The 18358-nt window shown below is 39.1% G+C and overlaps 1 protein-coding gene across 1 annotated transcript in view; it reads right to left on the bottom strand.

The window, feature by feature from the left end:
* Positions 1 to 11579, bottom strand: part of LOC126334565 (UDP-glucuronic acid decarboxylase 1-like) — a 58463-nt gene extending 46884 nt beyond the window's left edge. The window contains exons 1-2 of the mRNA XM_049996950.1: positions 11423 to 11579; positions 3749 to 4026 (exon numbers count right to left, since the gene is read on the bottom strand). Of these exons, the coding sequence (XP_049852907.1) occupies positions 3749 to 4026; positions 11423 to 11483 (339 nt within the window). The 5' untranslated portion in view covers positions 11484 to 11579. The remainder of the gene's footprint in view (positions 1 to 3748; positions 4027 to 11422) is intronic.
* Positions 11580 to 18358: the final 6779 nt, after the last annotated feature.

Genomic DNA, 18358 nt, shown 5'->3' on the forward strand with positions numbered 1-18358 from the left:
TACCTTAAAATTTACTGTCTACAGTTGTTACTTGTGTTTTGTTTAAAATACCCCTTTTTGTAACCAGTAATGTCATGTTTAGTGTTCATTACATCTTCTGAAGAAGATAATTATATTATTATTGAAATGTCAGTAAAGGGTTCCAATAAGCCTTTATTTGCAACTAGTTGGCTGCCTTTTTTCAACCTCTCCAAGTTTAGTGTCACACAAAGGTCTTAATATGCCATCACAGTATTTGAGCTGTATGATCAAAACTATCAGGACAACACCAAAAACAAACATTTTTCATATTAGGTGCACTGTGTTGCCACCTACTACCAGGTACTCCATACCAGCAACTCAGTAATTATTAGACATCGTGAGAGTAGAATGGGGCACTCTGCGGAACTCACAGACTTTGAATGTGATGAGGTGATTGGGTGTCACTAGTGTCATCCATCTGTACAAGAGATTACCACACTCCTAAAAATCCCTAGGCCCACTGTTTCCAATTACAGTGGAGCGGAAACGTGAAGGGCTATGCACAGCACAAAAATGTACAGGACAACCTTGTCTGTTGACTGGCAAGAGACCACCGACAGTTGAAGAGGATCACAATGTGTAATAGGCACACATCTATCCAGACCATGACACAGGAATACCAAACTGCATCGAGATCCACTGCAAATACTACGACAGTTACACGGAAGGCAAGAAAACTTGGACCTCATGGTCGAGTGGCTGCTCATAAGCCACACATCATGCCGGTAAATGCCAAATGACGCCTCACTTGGTCAAAGGAAAGTAAACATTGGACGGTTGAACAGAGGAAAAACATTGTGTGGAATGACAAATCAAGGCACCAATGTGGCAATCCAATGGCAGTGTGTGGGTATGGTGAATTCCCGGTGAACATCCTCTGCCAGCGTGTGTACTGCCAACAGTAAAATTCGGAAGCAGTGGTGTTATGGTGTGGTTGTGTTTTTCATGAAGGGAGCTTGCACCCCTTGTTGTTTTGCGTGGAAGTATCACAGCACAGACCCACATTGATGTTTTAAGCACCTTCTTGCTTCCCACTACTGAAGAGCAATTCGAGGATGGCGACTGCATCTTTCAACACGATCAAGCACCTGTTCATAATGTAATGCCTGTGGTGGAGTGGTTACACGACAATAACATTCCTGTAATGGGCTGGCCTGCAGAGTCCTGACCTGAATCCTATAGCCTAGGACGCCTTTGGGATGTTTCAGAACGCCGACTTCGTGCCAGGCCTCACTGACTCTCCTCAGCGCAACACTCCCTGAAGAATGGGCTGCCATTCCCCAAGAGATCTGCCAGTACCTGACTGAACATATGCCTGCAAGAGTGGAAGCTGTAATCAAGGCTAAGGGTGGGCCAACATCACATTGAATTCCAGGATTACAGATGGAGGGCTCCATGAACTTATATGTCATTTTCAGCCAGGTGGCGGATACTTTTGATCACATAGTGTACAGTGATTCGGATGTCATCACAGTACCAGCCACAAAGACAATATGATGCACTTGTCTTCTGATGAACAAGAGTGAAAGCTGATTGAACTGAAGGTGACAACTAGGGGAAAAAAATATTTAATGGTTTAACACAAGGGGAGTATAATTTGGTAAGATATGGCAGACAAGAGTGAGTAATCAAACAAAAATAGAAAAGTGGACTCGAGGCAGTCATTTGTGGACCAGATGCGACTGTCTTGAGTTCTCACAGAGGTTCTAAGACTTTGCATGACTAAAGACTGACATCAAATTACCTGTAAGACTATTTTCAGTTATGGTTGCTAATGTACCTCATTTCCAGCTTAGGCTGACAAGATACACAGTCTAGTACCCAACTCAATGACCAGTTTGTCCAATACAAGAATTTAAAGATTTTTATTAAAATGCTATCACAATATCCTTGACTGCACAAACAAACTGCTGAAGTTATTCCAATGTTTGGTTGAACACATGTGCAAACTTTTTTTTTCCTATTATGAAGCTTACTATGTCCTGCCAACTTGAAGGTTTAAACGATTTTGATCATTGTAAGTCCACTATGTTTGTCTGCATCACAAATCAAAGTTACAGATATTTAAAAAAGAAATTGTACAAATTTATAAACAACACAACTGCCATATATTTGAGCTTTTCGGCAAGAGACCTTCTAATCTAGAGAAGAAAAAAAAAAATACATGCAGGGAAAAAAAGAAGAAAAAAAAAAACCTTGTCTCTGACCATCGAGTCCAGACTGTGTACAACAACTGCACCTGATGGGAGAAGCAATCTGGTATGTCTGTCTGCATGTCACCCTATCTTCTATATGGTAAGTAGCAATCTCCCCTTTTCATTATTCCATCCTGGATTTTCCATTGTTTAAACAAAACAGCTCAATGATAAATGCCTGTACGTAGAGTTTTTCGTAGTTCTGCTCACCATATACTAGTTAACGCACTAACTCAAGTAACAAAATTATTGCTCGGAAGAAAGTAAAAGGTTGAACATTGATACTACTGATAAAACCCTTATAAAAGTAAGCTGCAATAGTCGCATTTTAGAAATAATAACACTGTGTCACTAAGACATATTCCTTAGTTTCTCCCTTGCGTAGCCTTCAGCATATAGATATCCCATTTACATCCCAGCTAGGAACAGCAAAGTGGCCGGGGAAGCCAGAGCACTGAGCAACACTGCTGCACCCGTGAAGCATGAGGGCAAATCTTGGTCAGGCCTGAACTAAAGGGTCACCAAGTCTGGTAATCTAGTAGCATGTGCTTGGAAACCCAAAGGTTGAAGGAACAAATCCTGGCCAACAACAGAATATTTCAATCTGTCTTTAATGTAACCATCACGTCTCAATGATGCGAAGATCTGCCACGAATGACACGCTGTTTAGATCGTACATTAAAACTAGAGGACCCCTTACAGTAGGATTACTATGGGTGCGCTAGGAACATATTAGTTGCTGAAGTAGTGTCTGACTGAAAGCCTTGTACCATGCTGCTGACACACACAGGGTGGTGAAGGCACATAATCATATAGTACATATCCATGTCTTTCACTAGTTAGATATATATTTATAATAAACCCCTAACCTCATCTCCAGTAGATATTACCCTCAACTCTTCCAAGAACAGTACACTGTTGGAACACAGGATGAATTGTGTAATGTGCTTTTTGAGCAATTAACCAACCCCCCCCCCCCCCCCCCCACCCACCCACCCCAGGCACGCAACCAACCAAAGAGTATCTATCTATGTGTACCATGACTCGTCAGACCAAATAACCTCTTTTCAGGTTTTGCATGTCTAATGTCAGTGTTCCAGCCCCCACATAAATCTTTGTGCCCAAAATGTATGGTGAATACAGATACACATGAGACATTTGCTTCACACCATGTCTCTGGTTTTACAATCCACCATAGTAACTGTAACTCACCATGAACATTTTACAGTTCATGACAGGAATCAAGACATTTATTGTATACCCTGAACACGATAATACCTGGAAACCTTAGTGCCTGTATGACCTACTAGAGGGAGTGCACTAAGCATTGAACATCCATGACCTGACTGACCAAACAGTGACACCATGTCATTTGTCTGTTCTGCACTCTATTGTCATACTGACGGGTTGTAGGTGCTTTGACTACCTCACTGCAAAAACCACACACACACACACACACACACACACACACACACACACACACTGCAAGTAACAATATATTCATTTATGCAGCATAAAGAATATGTACTAACAAGAATTCTTTTTCTCAGTTTATAGTTCAAGAAAGTAACATCTGGATATCTCTGTGGAATCCTTGCTTCTAGCTTCTTAATCTGAGCTTCCAATTCCTTGATTCTCTGCTGAGCTTCAAGAATATTTTTGGCGGCATGATACTGTTCATGGGAACCACCGACATCCACTGGTGACAGATGCGTAACATATTTGCTATCAGCGCTGTGCAATCTGGAGTATGCGTGCTCATATGTGTATAGTTCTTCACTGTGTACCCAATTTTTGTAGAAACACAAAACTGTAAAAGAAAGAAATAATTTCAGAAACTTATTGAGCTTTGCCATAAGACTAAAAGTATTATGGACACACACACACACACACACACACACACACACACACACACACACACACACAGAGAGAGAGAGAGAGAGAGAGAGAGAGAGAGAGAAGTTGATTTAAAACATATTTTAATGATTTAAGCTTAACATAAAACAAGGGCAGGGAGGTGAGGAAACAAAACAATGGAAAATGGCTGTTTGCCCTTGATAATTAACACCACTGCATTTCTCACTGTATCAACAAATTAACTTAAAATCGTAAGAACCAAAGCCTAAATTCAGCGTATCATAAAATTCTTTTATTTCAGAAAATGGTTTTGCAGACAGCCAATTATAAAGGCTTTACTTGACACAGTGTCATATTTAGATACACCGATTGTGGAGGGGTATCTGTTGAGAGGCCAGACAAACGTGTGGTTCCTGAAGAGGGGCAGCAGCCTTCTCAGTAGTTGCAAGGGCAACAGTCTGGATGATTGACTGATCTGACCTTGTAATAATAACCAAAATGGCCTTGCTGTGTTCGTACTGCGAACGGCTGAAAGCAAGGGGAAACTACGGCTGTAATTTTTCCCGAGGGCATGCAGCTTTACTGTATGATTAAATGATGATGGCGTCCTCTTGGATAATATATTCCGGAGGTAAAATAGTCCCCCATTCGGATCTCCGGGCGGGGACTACTCAAGAGGATGTCGTTATCAGGAGGAAGAAAACTGGCATTCTGCGGATCGGAGCGTAGAATGTCAGATCCCTTAACCGGGTAGGTAGGTTAGAAAATTTAAAAAGGGAAATGGATAGGTTAAAGTTTGACATAGTGGGAATTAGTGAAATTCTATGGCACGAGGAACAAGACTTCTGATCAGGTGACTACAGGGTTATAAACACACAATCAAATAGGGGTAATGTGGGAGTAGGTTTAATACAAAAATAGGAATGTGGGTAAGCTACTACAAACAGCATAGTGAACGCATTATTGTGGCCAAGATAGATACGAAGTCCACAACTACTACAGTAGTACAAGTTTATAAGCCAACTAGCTCTGCACATGACGAAGAAATTGAAGAAATGTATGATGAAATAAAAGAAATTATTCAGATAGTGAAGGGAGACGAAAATTTAATAGTCATGGGTGACTGGCATTCGAGTATAGGAAAAGGGAGAGAAGGAAACGTATTACGTGAATATGGATTGGGGCTAAGAAATGAAAGAGCAAGCCGGCTGGTAGAATTTTCTGCAGAGCATAACTTAATCATAGCTAACACTTGGTTCAAGAATCATAAAAGAAGGTTGTATACGTGGAAGAATCCTGGAGATACTAAAAGGTATCAGATAGATTATATAATGGTAAGACAGAGATTTAGGAAACAGGTTTTAAATTGTAGGGCATTTCCAGGGGCAGATGTGGACTCTGACCACAATCTATTGGTTATGACCTGTAGGGTAAAACTGAAGAAACTGCAAAAAGGTGGGAATTCAAGGAGATGAGACCTGGATAAACTGAAAGAACCAGAGGTTGTACAGAGTGTCAGGAAGAGCATAAGGGAACAATTGACAGGAATGGGGAAAAGAAATACAGTAGAAGAAGAATGGGTATCTCTGAGGGATGAAGCAGTGAATGCAGCAGAGGATCACATAGGTAAAAAGACTAGGGCTAGTAGAAATCCTTGGGTAACAGAAGAAATATTGAATTTAAGCGATGAAAGGAGAAAATATAAAAATGCGGTGAATGAAGCAGGCAAAAAGGAATACGAACGTCTCAAAAATGAGAGCGACAGGAAGTGCAAAATGGCTAAGCAGGGATGGCTAGACGACAAATGTAAGGATGTAGAGGCTTATCTCACTAGGGGTAGGACAAGATACTGCCTACAGGATAATTAGAGTGACCTTTGGAGAAAAGAGAACCACTTGTATGAATATCAAGAGCTCAGATGGAAACCCAGTTATAACCAAAGAAGGGAAAGCAGTAAGGTGGAAGGAGTATATAGAGGGTCTATACAGGGGCAATGTTCTTGAAGACAACATTATGGAAATGGAAGAGGATGTAGATGAAGATGAAATGGGAGATAGGATACCGCATGAAGAGTTTGACAGAGCACTGAAAGACCTGAGTCGAAATAAGGCCCCAGGAGTAGACAACATTCCATTAGAACTACTGACGGCCTAGGGAGAGCCAGTCCTGACAAAACTCTACCATCTGGTGAGCAAGATGTATGAGACAGGCAAAATACCCTCAGACTTCAAGAAGAATGTAATAATTCCAATCCCAAAGAAAGCAGGTGTTGACAGATGTGAAAATTACCAAACAATCAGTTTAATAAGCCACAGCTGCAAAATACTAACGCGAATTCTTTACAGACGTATGGAAAAACTGGTTGAAGCCGACCTCGGGGAAGATCAGTTTGGATTCCATAGAAATGTTGGATCACGTGAGGCAATACTGACCTTACAACTTATCTTGGAAGATAAATTAAGGAAGGATAAACCTATGTTTCTATCATTTGTAGACTTAGATAAAGCTTTTGGCAATACTGACTGGAATACTCTCTTTCAAATTCTGAAGGTAACAGGGGTAAAATACAGGGAGCGGAAGGATATTTACAATTTGTACAGAAACCAGATGGCAGTTATAAGAGTCGAGGGACATGAAAGGGAAGCAGTGGTTGAGAAGGGAGTAAGACAGGGTTGTAGCCTCTCCCCGATGCTATTCAATCTGTGTATTGAGCAAGAAGTAAAGGAAACAAAAGAAAAATTCGGAGTAGGTACTAAAATCGATGGAGAAGAAATAAAATCTTTGAGGTTCGCCGACGACATTTTAATTCTGTCAGAGACAGCAAAGTACTTCGAAGAGCAGTTGAACGGAATAGACATTGTCTTGAAAGGAGGATATAAGATGAACATCAACAAAAGCAAAACGAGAGTAATGGAATGTAGTCGAATTAAGTTGGGTGATGCTGAGGGAATTAGATTAGGAAATGAGACACTTAAAGCAGTAAAGGTGTTTTGCTATTTGGGGAGCAAACTAACTGATGATGGTCGAAGTAGAGAGGATACAAAATGTAGACTGGCAATGGCAAGGAAAGCGTTTCTGAAGAAGAGAAATTTGTTAACATCGAGTATAGATTTAAGTGTTAGGAAGTCATTTCTGAAAGTATTTGGAGTGTAGCCTTGTATGGAAGTGAAACATGGACGGTAAATAGTTTGGACAAGAAGAGAATAGAAACTTTCGAAATGTTCCGCTACAGAAGAATGCTGAAGATTAGATGGGTGGATCACATAACTAATGAGGAAGTACTGAATAGGACTGGGGAGAAGAGAAGTTTGTGGCACAACTTGACCAGAAGAAGGGATCGGTTGGTAGGACATGTTCTTGAGGCATCAAGGGATCACCAATTCAGTATTGGAGGGCAGTGTGGAGGGTAAAAATCATAGAGGGAGACCAAGAGATGAATACACTAAGCAGATTCAGAAGGATGTAGGTTGCAGTAGGTACTGGGAGATGAAGAAGCTTGCACAGGATGGAGTAGCATGGAGAGCTGCATCAAACCAGTCTCAGGACTGAAGACCACAACAACAACTCCAGTGTGTGTTCTGCCATTTAGTTGTACCAGCAGATATAGAACCTAACCTAACATGCAGGAGTACTGTGATGGCAACAAGTATATGGATACACCATTTCCCAATGCTGGCTGGCATGTCCCTTACAACTGCTGCAACATAAATCAGATGAATTTCCTTCACTCACATCCACCTGTGAAATGCGATGTACAGCTATGACCTCCTGGATGTAAATGTCTACTGTATATGACACAGTTTAGAAATAGTGTTACACGGGTATTGATAAGGAAAGGAGCAGGGAGAGCCTGAAAGCCTCATTCATCAAAGAACTCCCTACAGCAACAAGACCATCATCTGCAAGATTCACATTCCACTGTCCACTAAGAAAGTTTGGAGAGGTTTGGGATTTAACTTGGGACAATGTAGGTTAATCTGGTGGTCAGAAGAACTCTCCTCAACAGCCAGGCAATGTTAACAAAACTTTCTTTCACAAAATTTGCAAAATTTTAAATTGTATCCCAAAGGTTTCATTCAGGTGAATTAAAAACAACACAAAAATTGTTCAAAAGAATCTTGACATTATATTTCTCCACCTATACCTCTGGCCTCCCTATCAACTGGAAATTATGTGTAGCAATTATTGTGAAACCGCATGAAAAAAATTTTAAGATCACTGGAATGGCTCCTTACTCGGGATAATTTGCTGCTAATTAAATTGCAAACATAATTTCCTTGCTGAATTCGTCCCAAGAATACTTGAACAAAATATATAAGAACTTGGGATAAATGTCCCAGGAAGACCCTTCTAAAATGATGTCCAATTGTATTATGTCTTTGAGCAGTACTGTAGGCCATCTCAAGTTTAGAGAAGACACTTAACAGAAATGACCTACATAATAAATCCGTTTTTGTAGGATGGTCCAATATGAGTGAGTCATCAGTCAGGCAGTAATATTTTCTCAACCTGCAATGAAAGCAGGTAAGAAGCTATCAGGATTTCACCATTTACTCCAATTTCTGCTACCATGTATGAGATCAATACCATGACTACCACACTGCTTGGTTTAAGTTGTCCTTTCAGTTTTCTGAGCAGGTACTGAAACTGCATATCTTCAATGGTACAGGTTGTAATGGTCTTCATAATGACCAAGCGTAAGTCCAAAGTCACAGATTACACGGAATACTGCAGCCAGGATGTGATAGGGGAGCTAAACAGCAGCTGTGATGAAGAAGTGGCCCATAGGAATGCTACAACTACCGTACAAGATAACTAAAAATCAGTTGCCTATACAGAAGTGTAATGCAGTGATTTACATAGCTTTTTTCACGTGTGGATTTTGCGTTAATTATATTCATTACAAATTTCTGCATTACATACAGTATTAACATATCCAGAGGAAAATTAATACTTAATGGATTTATCTGCACACTGTCACACCACTGTTTTGTGCTGCCAAAGGTCAGTATAACTTAGTGGAACAGCCTATAGGCACTTCTTGTGATTAAATTTCAGTGGGAACTAACCTGCTAGCTCCTCCATTCACTCACTGGCTAAATCATTTGGGCAGTTGATGTCTGAACTTCCCCTAACAGTGATCACTTTAAGGCCACTGTGTGTAGGATTCTGATAAATGCTGGCCACGACTCTGGCAAACCCTTTTATCACCATGCAATTTAAACACTTCAAACCAGTCTGACTAACAATTTGTTGCATTAAAGTGAATTTATTAAACACACCAAGATTAGTGCTAAAAATTAAATAAAATTTTGCCACAGATGCTGAAAGTGTTTTGCAGTCTTTAAAACAGCAATCTTAACTCCACCAGGAAACATAGTGCTTTTTGTATTGATCTAAACTGGGTGAATATTTTAAGAACACAGTGAATCATGGTCATAGTATGGGCTAATTCACTCATTCAAAGATGATATATTTGTGTTCAAATACAGCCACCTTGTTTGCCTTACTCATCAGGAGATGTTTCCAAGACCAACAATGACTACCTCAGTACAAAGATGATTTAGCAATATTTTCCAGTACCTTTGCCCCGGACAATTGCATTTGGTGTTTTTATCAACCCTTAGCTAATGTCTTTAGTATTAGTTTTCAGTAAATGACTATTTTTGTATAGAAGTAATATTTGAAATTATTCTTTGTCTCTATTGTTTGTGATCGGACCAAACATATCTGTCCTAGTGTAATTTCTTTCAGCAGCTTTCACCTCACATCAACAACACTGACATCGGATGTACCAAGGTAATTTCTTCAGTATGCAAATATGCCGCACCGCTACAAAAGTACCAATATATGCTAATAACAAACATTCACATTAAAATGAAAGCTAGATTTTGCTTGGACAAAAAAATATACACTGCTTTTAACCTGAAACTCCTAACAGTAGTTTTGGATATAGATGAAGCTTTCACTTTCCTAAAGTGTCACTAACAACATCCAAACAAAAAATTACAATACATCTTGTAACAAATACAATGTACTGCAGAGGAGATAGTGGGTTTGAAAAATTCCTCTTATATTGAGCCAATTTCAGTGAGCTGTAATGTAATAGTGTTCAATAGATCTACAAATGGCACAGTCAAATAGGCTGATTACACAATAAATATTTGGCTCTTTATTGTCTCTGAATAGTACCCTTCAAATTGCTTCACTGATATAAAATTTCACATGCTCCAACTGAACTACCCATTAAAACAAGCTGAAGAATTCAACCCACCTAGTCAAAATTCAACATCCATAACAGACATTAAAAATGATGCTGTCACTGTACAGGAGAATGCCACTCCACTACTACTTGTTTGAAACCCATTGTCATCACTACTCAGAAGGTAATGGTCATTTCACTGTTTGGCGATTTATTACTTAACCTCTCAATTACTTTTGAAAAAGCTGAGAGGAGTGATACTGGTAAAAAAATTTATGCTTCTTGCCTCTATCACTATCTCACAATATGAGCCCAAGGCTTCACATTTTTATTTAATCGTTTACTGGGAGTGTGTGTTGTTCCCCCACGCATTAAAAATCCCGAATGTGATACGTTTGATGACCGATAATAGGTATAAAACAGTATATGTTTTTCCAACTCTATACACAAAGCTTATTGGCAGAGTCACATTACGTACACAAACAACTGAGTTTAAAGGAATCCATAACGTTGGAATATGTACCAAGAAATAAAAGACTTTTGTCGCCTTTAACCGACATCAAAAGCACAACCTTATCCTACATCAACAACAGGACGATGTACTCGATTCTGATGTAGTCTCTACTATTCAACGCCCCATGAAAATATGCAACTTGTCACTGTCTAAATACGTTATCCCAGTATCGAAAACTTACAGCAGTTGTGTTCAACCAACTATTTATGTAGCAGATCAAGACAAGCAAATAACATACTTTTCTTACTAAATGGCATAGCTATTCACACATACTTTTCCTCTGAATTAATTACCGCAGTATCACAGAAAAGCCAGCAGTGTTACAGAGAATCGAAACACGGGTAAACGTAATGAAGCATCTCAAACTTCTAAATATTGGAAACAATTTACAAACAGCCACGGTTAAACACGCGCATGCAGCAGATAAACCAATAATATGGACGATACATTGAAAGACTTTCTCGTTCGAAATTGCGTCAGAAACATTGTTGATTGAATTATAAAATTTGTTTTGATCTTATCTCCAAAATACAACTTTCACTTTCCAACAAATCTACGAAGCAGCAGGCAACACTTGTAGTCACCTGAATGGAAGGTATTTACACATAGTGATTATCACAATCTCCAACTTACGTATAACAAGCACAATGACACAAAGCAATAATTTTTTCACATTTCTATTAATAATGTTCATTTCAAACAATGTTCACCATTGTGACCAGTGACAACTGCACTCGAAGAGCAGGCTACACTGCAAAACTCTATGTCGCGTATATCGAAAGTTGTATAATAATCGACAGAGCCAGGTTTACACACGCAACTAAAGTGATGCTGCAGCTAGTGGTAACGGAACTGGCACTGCAGTTGGAAGTGATAACACCCAACTGAAGACCCTTATGTCATGCCATGGTAAATTTCAGCTCAGCTATACTTTGTACCGTCACTAGTCTTTTCGACAGCTATGAAAAGCATCTTTCGACTGCTCCCAGATGGCTCTTTTTCGAAACACAAGCATTCTATCGGAGTTTTTCTAGAATATACTCGGTTCGATTTCAGTGAGTTTTCGTTTTCCTACTGAGAAAAAAGATAAAACAATGGACCGCAGGAACACTTGCGTAGTTTCTAGAACTATATGGACGACAACCTGATATTACTGTTAAATTTCCTGTAATTAGGGGCAGTAAATGAAGCTCGATAAAGGGCAATTCACGCTGGCCGTCACGTCCCGCCCCGTCACGTCAAGGAAAGGGTAAACTGGCTGGGATGATAGCAAAATGTTTAAGGGTAAGGGGGGGGGGGTGGAGGGGCACTGAAACTCATGGGATTACTTTTTTTGGCTAAGATCAGAGTCCAATAATCCTACATTGATTGAAATTAAGTTTAATGAGAAGTTCAGACAGGCAGGTACTGGAGAAGCTAAAATATCACGAGATTTTCGTAACATTAAAATGAAAAATAATGTTAGTATATTGCATCAAAATATCAGGGGTTTAAAAAACAAAGTAGATGAGCTTCTTGTTGTTTAGAATATTTAGAAACTGAGGATGGAATATTTACTATGCCTGTCTGAACATCATATAGTCACAAGTATGGAAATGGCAAATATATGTGGATATAAGCTTTCAGCACATGTAAGTAGAGACACTATGGAAAGAGGAGGAGTTGCCTTTTATGTTAAAATCTGCCATAGTGTGAAAAATGTGGAAGCTAAAGCTTTTGCATAGAGCAACATATAGAACCATGTGCATGTGAGCTTAAACTAAATAATTGCACTTTTATAAATATAGCGAGTATTGGCCCCATTGGGAAATTTTCCACTATTTTCGAAAAACTTGGATGCTTTGTTTTGCTATCTGTCAGACAGAAGAAAGCAAATTATTATTTGTGGGGATTTCAATGTAGATTTTCTGAAAGAGTCCAATAGAACGCTTGACCTTTAGTATTACTTGGTTCCTCCAGTTTGACATGAGTTACTGATTTTTCCTACTTTGGTTGCACAGGAAAGCAACACATTGATAGATAATGTTTTCATAGACCATGACAAATTTAATCAAATACAAACTTCTCCTGATATGAATGGTCTGTATGCTCATGATACACAGCTATTTACTGTATGTTATATAGCTCCATACAGTAATCCAAAACAGTCCTCCATAATAGTACGTATGTGCATTATGTCTGAGATTAGCACATCTGATAATAAAATTAAAACAATTTCCAATATTGTTAAAAGGGAAACAGGGCAACTGAGAGCACAGGAAGACTGTATCTCTATCAAACACAATGAATGATTTGTTAACAAGAAATCAAAAGTAGAAAACATTTTTAAAAACCATTTCTTCAGTGTTGTAGAGACGATAAGATCCAGCTATTCATTAGAAAATGCAAGGCAGTATATGGAAGAGGCAGTACTTATATAACTTGATAAAATGGCAGTCCAACCCACCTCTAGTACAGAAATTAGGAAAATAATAAATTCACTCAAAAGTAAAAGCTCACATGGAATTGATGGCATTTCCAACAGAGTACTAAAAGCTTGATACCAACAAATAAGTAGGATTCTCAGCCACATATGTAGTAGCTCACTGACACAGTGCATTTTTCCAGATAGACGGAAATATCCTACTGTTAAACCATTGCATAAAAAAGGGGATAGGTCTGATGCTAACGACTACCGCCCAATCTCACTTCTGACAGCCTTATCCACAATTCTTGAAAATGTAATGTATTCAAGAGTAGCATCACATAGTTTATAAAAATGAAGTACTAACAAAACGTCAGTTTGGTTTTCCGAAAGGCTTTTCAACAGAAAATGCTATATATGCCTTCATTGATCAAATATTAAATGCATTGAATAACTGAATATCACCCATTGAGATATTCTGTGATCTCTCAAAGGATTTTGATTGTGTGAATCATGAAATCCTTCTAGAAAAGCTTAAGTACTGTGGTATGAGTGGGACAGTGCACAAATTGTTTGACTCATACTTAACTGGAAGACTGCAGAAAGTTGAAATTAACAGTGCAGATAGTCTGCAAATTTCAACAGAGTCATCTAACTGGGGAGTTGTCAATAATGGTGTCCTACAGGGTTCACTCTTGGGTCCCTTATTGTTCCTAATATTTATTAAAGACTGGCCACTCTATATTCATGAAGATCCAAAGCTAGTTCTTTTTGCTGATGATACAAGTATAGTAATCACACTCAACAAGCAAGAATCAGGTGAGGAAATTATAAATAATGTCTTTAACAAAATCATTAAGTGTTTCTCTGCAAATGGACTCTCACTAAATTTTGAGAAAACAGTATATATAATTCTGTACAGTAAACTCAAGGTCCCCCCCCATGAACCATGGACCTTGCCGTTGGTGGGGAGGCTTGCGTGCCTCAGCATACAGATAGCCATACCGTTGGTACAACCACAATGGAGGGGTATCTGTTGAGAGGCCAGACAAACGTGTGGTTCCTGAAGAGGAGCAGCAGCCTTTTCAGTAGTTGCAAGGGCAACAGTCTGGATGATTGACTAATCTGGCCTTGTAACAATAACCAAAAAGTCCTTGGTGTGTTGGTACTGCAAACGGCTGAAAGCAAGGGGGAAACTATGGCCGTAATTTTTCCCGAGGGCATGCAGCGTTACTGTATGATTAATTGATGATGGCGTCCTCTTGGGTAAAATATTCCGGAGGTAAGATAGTCCCCCATTCGGATCTCTGGTAATGCGAGAGTAGGTTTAATAATGAATACGAAAATAGGAATGCGGGTAAGCTACTACAAACAGCATAGTGAACGCATTATTGTGGCCACGGTAGATACGAAGCCCAGTACAAGTTTATATGCCAACTAGCTCTGCAGATGACGAAGAAATTGAAGAAATGTATGATCAAATAAAAGAAATTATTCAGATAGTGAACAGAGACGAAAATTTAATAGTCATGGGTGACTGGAATTCGAGTGTAGGAAAAGGGAAAGAAGGAAACGTAGTACATGAATATGGATTGGGGCTAAGAAATGAAAGAACAAGCCGGCTGGTAGAATTTTGCACAGAGCACAACTTAACCATAGCTAACACTTGGTGTAAGAACCATGAAAGAGGGTTGTATACATGGAAAAACGCTGGAGATACTAAAAGGTATCAGATAGATTATATAATGGTAAGACAGAGATTTAGGAACCAGGTTTTAAATTGTAAGACATTTCCAGGGGCAGATGTGGACTCTGACCACAATCTATTGGTTATGACCTGTAGATTAAAACTGAAGAAACTGCAAAAAGGTGGGAAATTAAGGAGATGGGACCTGGATAAACTAAAAGAACCAGTGGTTCTACAGAGTTTCAGGGAGAGCATAAGGGAACAATTGACAGGAATGGGGGAAAGAAATACAGTAGAAGAACAATGGGTGGCTTTGAGGGATGAAGTAGTGAAGGCAGCAGAGGATCAAGTAGGTAAAAAGACGAGGGCTAGTAGAAATCCCAAAGAAAGCAGGTGTTTACAGGTGTGAAAATTACCAAACAATCAGTTTAATAAGCCATAGCTGCAAAATACTAACACGAATTCTTTACAGATGAATGGAAAAACTAGTAGAAGCCGACCTTGGGGAAGATCAGTTTTTATTCCATAGAAATACTGGAACACTTGAGGCAATACTGACCTTACGACTTATCTTAGAAGAAAGATTAAGGTAAGGCAAACCTACGTTTCTAGCATTTGTAGACTTAGAGAAAGCTTTTGACAATGTTTACTGGAATACTCTCTTTCAAATTCTAAAGGTGGCAGGGGTAAAATACAGGGAGAGATAGGGTATTTACAATTTGTACAGAAACCAGATGGCAGTTATAAGAGTCGAGGGGCATGAAAGGGAAGCAGTGGTTGGGAAGGGAGTAAGACAGGGTTGTACTCTCTCCCCAATGTTATTCAATCTGTATATTGAGAAAGCAGTAAAGGTAACAAAAGAAAAATTCGGAGTAGGTATTAAAATCCATGGAGAAGAAATAAAAACTTTGAGGTTCGCCAATGACATTGTAATTCTGTCAGAGACAGCAAAGGACTTGGAAGAGCAGTTGAATGGAATGGACAATGTCTTGAAAGGAGGGTATAAGATGAACATCAACAAAAGCAAAACTGGGATAATGGAATGTAGTCGAATTAAGTCGGGTGATGCTGAGGGAATTAGATTAGGAAATGAGACACGTAAAGTAGTAAAGGAGTTTTGCTATTTGGGGAGCAAAATAACTGATGATGGTCGAAGTAGAGAGGATATAAAATGTAGACTGGCAATGGCAAGGAAAGCGTTTCTGAGGAAGAGAAATTTGTTAACATCGAGTATAGATTTAAGTGTCAGGACGTCGTTTATGAAAGTATTTGTATGAAGTGTAGCCATGTATGGAAGTGAAACAGGGACGATAAATAGTTTGGACAAGAAGAGAATAGAAGCTTTCGAAATGTGGTGCTATAGAATAATGCTGAAGATTAGATGGGTAGATCACATAACTAATCAGGAAGCATTGAATAGGATTGGGGAGAAGAGAAGTTTGTGGCACAACTTGACCAGAAGAAGGGATCGGTTGGTAGGACATGTTCTGAGGCATCAAGGGATCACCAATTTAGTATTGGAGGGCAGTGTGGAGGGTAAAAATCGTAGAGGGAAACCAAGAGATGAATACACTAAGCAGATTCAGAAGGATGTAGGTTGCAGTAGGTACTGGGAGATGAAGAAGCTTGCACAGGATGGAGTAGCATGGAGAGCTGCATCAAACCAGTCTCAGGACTGAAGACCACAACAACAACAACAACAACAACAACCACAAATTCAAGGTACCCTCCGCCACACACCGTCAGACGGCTTGCGGAGTATGGGTTAAAATGTAGATGTAGATGTAAATGGCGTAACACCATTGATAAATATAGACTACAAACAGAAGTCTGTTGCTAAGGCAGAACACTCGAAGTTTCTGGGTGTGTGCATTAATGAGATATTGAATTGGAAGAAACACATCAATGATCTGCTGAAATGGTTATGTTCAGTTACTTATGGTATTAGGGTTATTGCTAATTTCAGTGATAAACATACCAGTAACTTAGCCTACTATGCCTATTTTCACTTACTGCTTTCATATGGCAGCATGTTTTGGGACAATTCATCACTAAGAGAGAAAGTATTCATTGCACAAAAGTATGTAATCAGAGTAATAGCTGGAGCCCACCCATGATCACCTTGCAGATATTTATTAGAGGAACTCGGGATATTCACAGTACCTTCTAAATACATACGAACTCTTGATGGGATTTCAGTTCGGTTTTGCACAGAGTATTGTACTGCATTGACTCCTTGCTTAGCTTGCATTTATAGCGAATCTCTTGACCAATGTAAAGTCCTGAGTCACTGGTAAAGAGCACAAGTGACGCCTGTATATAAGAAGGGTAGAAGGATGGATCCTCAAAATTACAGACCAATATCCTTAAGAACGGTTTATTGCAGGATTCTCGAACATATTCTCAGTTCGAATATAATGAATTTCCTTGCGACAGAGAAGTTGCCGTCCATGCATCAGCACGGGTGTAGAAAGCATTGCTCCTGCAAAACGCAACTCGCCCTTTTTTCACATGATATCTTGCGAACCATGGATGAAGGGTATCAGACGGATGCCATATTCCTTGACTTCTAGAAAGCTTTTGACTCGGTGCCCCACTGCAGTCTCCTAATTAAGGTAAGAGCATATGGGTTTGGTTCCCAAATATGTGAGTGGCTCGAAGACTTCTTAAGTAATAGAACTCAGTAGATTGTCTGCGATGGTGAGTGTTCATCCTAGGTGAGGGTATCATCTGGAGTGCCCCAGGGAAGTGTGGTAGGTCCGCTGTTGTTTCCTATCTACATAAATTATCTTTTGGATAGGATGGATAGCAATGTGTGGCTGTTTGCTGATGATGCTGTGGTGTATGGGAAGGTGTCGCCGTTGAGTGACTGTAGGAGGATACAAGATGACTTGGACAGGATTTGTGACTGGTGTAAAGAATGGCAGCTAGCTCTAAATATAGATAAATGTAAATTAATGCAGATGAATAGGAAAAAGAATCCTGTAATATTTGAATATTGACATTTTTATCGTTTTTAAACAGTGATCGATTTTGTGAAGTGTTAAAATTATTTGTAAATACTTAAATATTTTACGTACATAATTAGTAAAAAAGATACATTTAATGTTCTAGAAACAACTGATATGCAGTGATGATTTAAAAGTAGCATCTTTATTTAAAATTTGTCTATGAAAATAAAAAAGGATCGTTAAGAGACGCGATTGTATGGTTGAGGAGGAAGGACGTATTTTATGGGACTCACACTATTTTGTTTCGCGATACAGAAGGCAACCATTGAGCGGCTACACATATTTTATGTAAGTTATTCGGAATTTACTAAAATAAACTAATTACAGTTATCACAAAATGAATTCCTTTGTAATAGTTGTCACCTCAAATGGTCGCAGCGGCTAATTATTTTTAATAAGCATTTTTTTCAGTAATTTGTGCTGTGGGAAGCTCATCTTCCGATGCAGCATCTGGTCGGCCATTACAC

Source organism: Schistocerca gregaria, chromosome 2 (assembly GCF_023897955.1).
Source record: "Schistocerca gregaria isolate iqSchGreg1 chromosome 2, iqSchGreg1.2, whole genome shotgun sequence".
NCBI classification, from domain to species: Eukaryota; Metazoa; Arthropoda; class Insecta; order Orthoptera; family Acrididae; genus Schistocerca; species Schistocerca gregaria.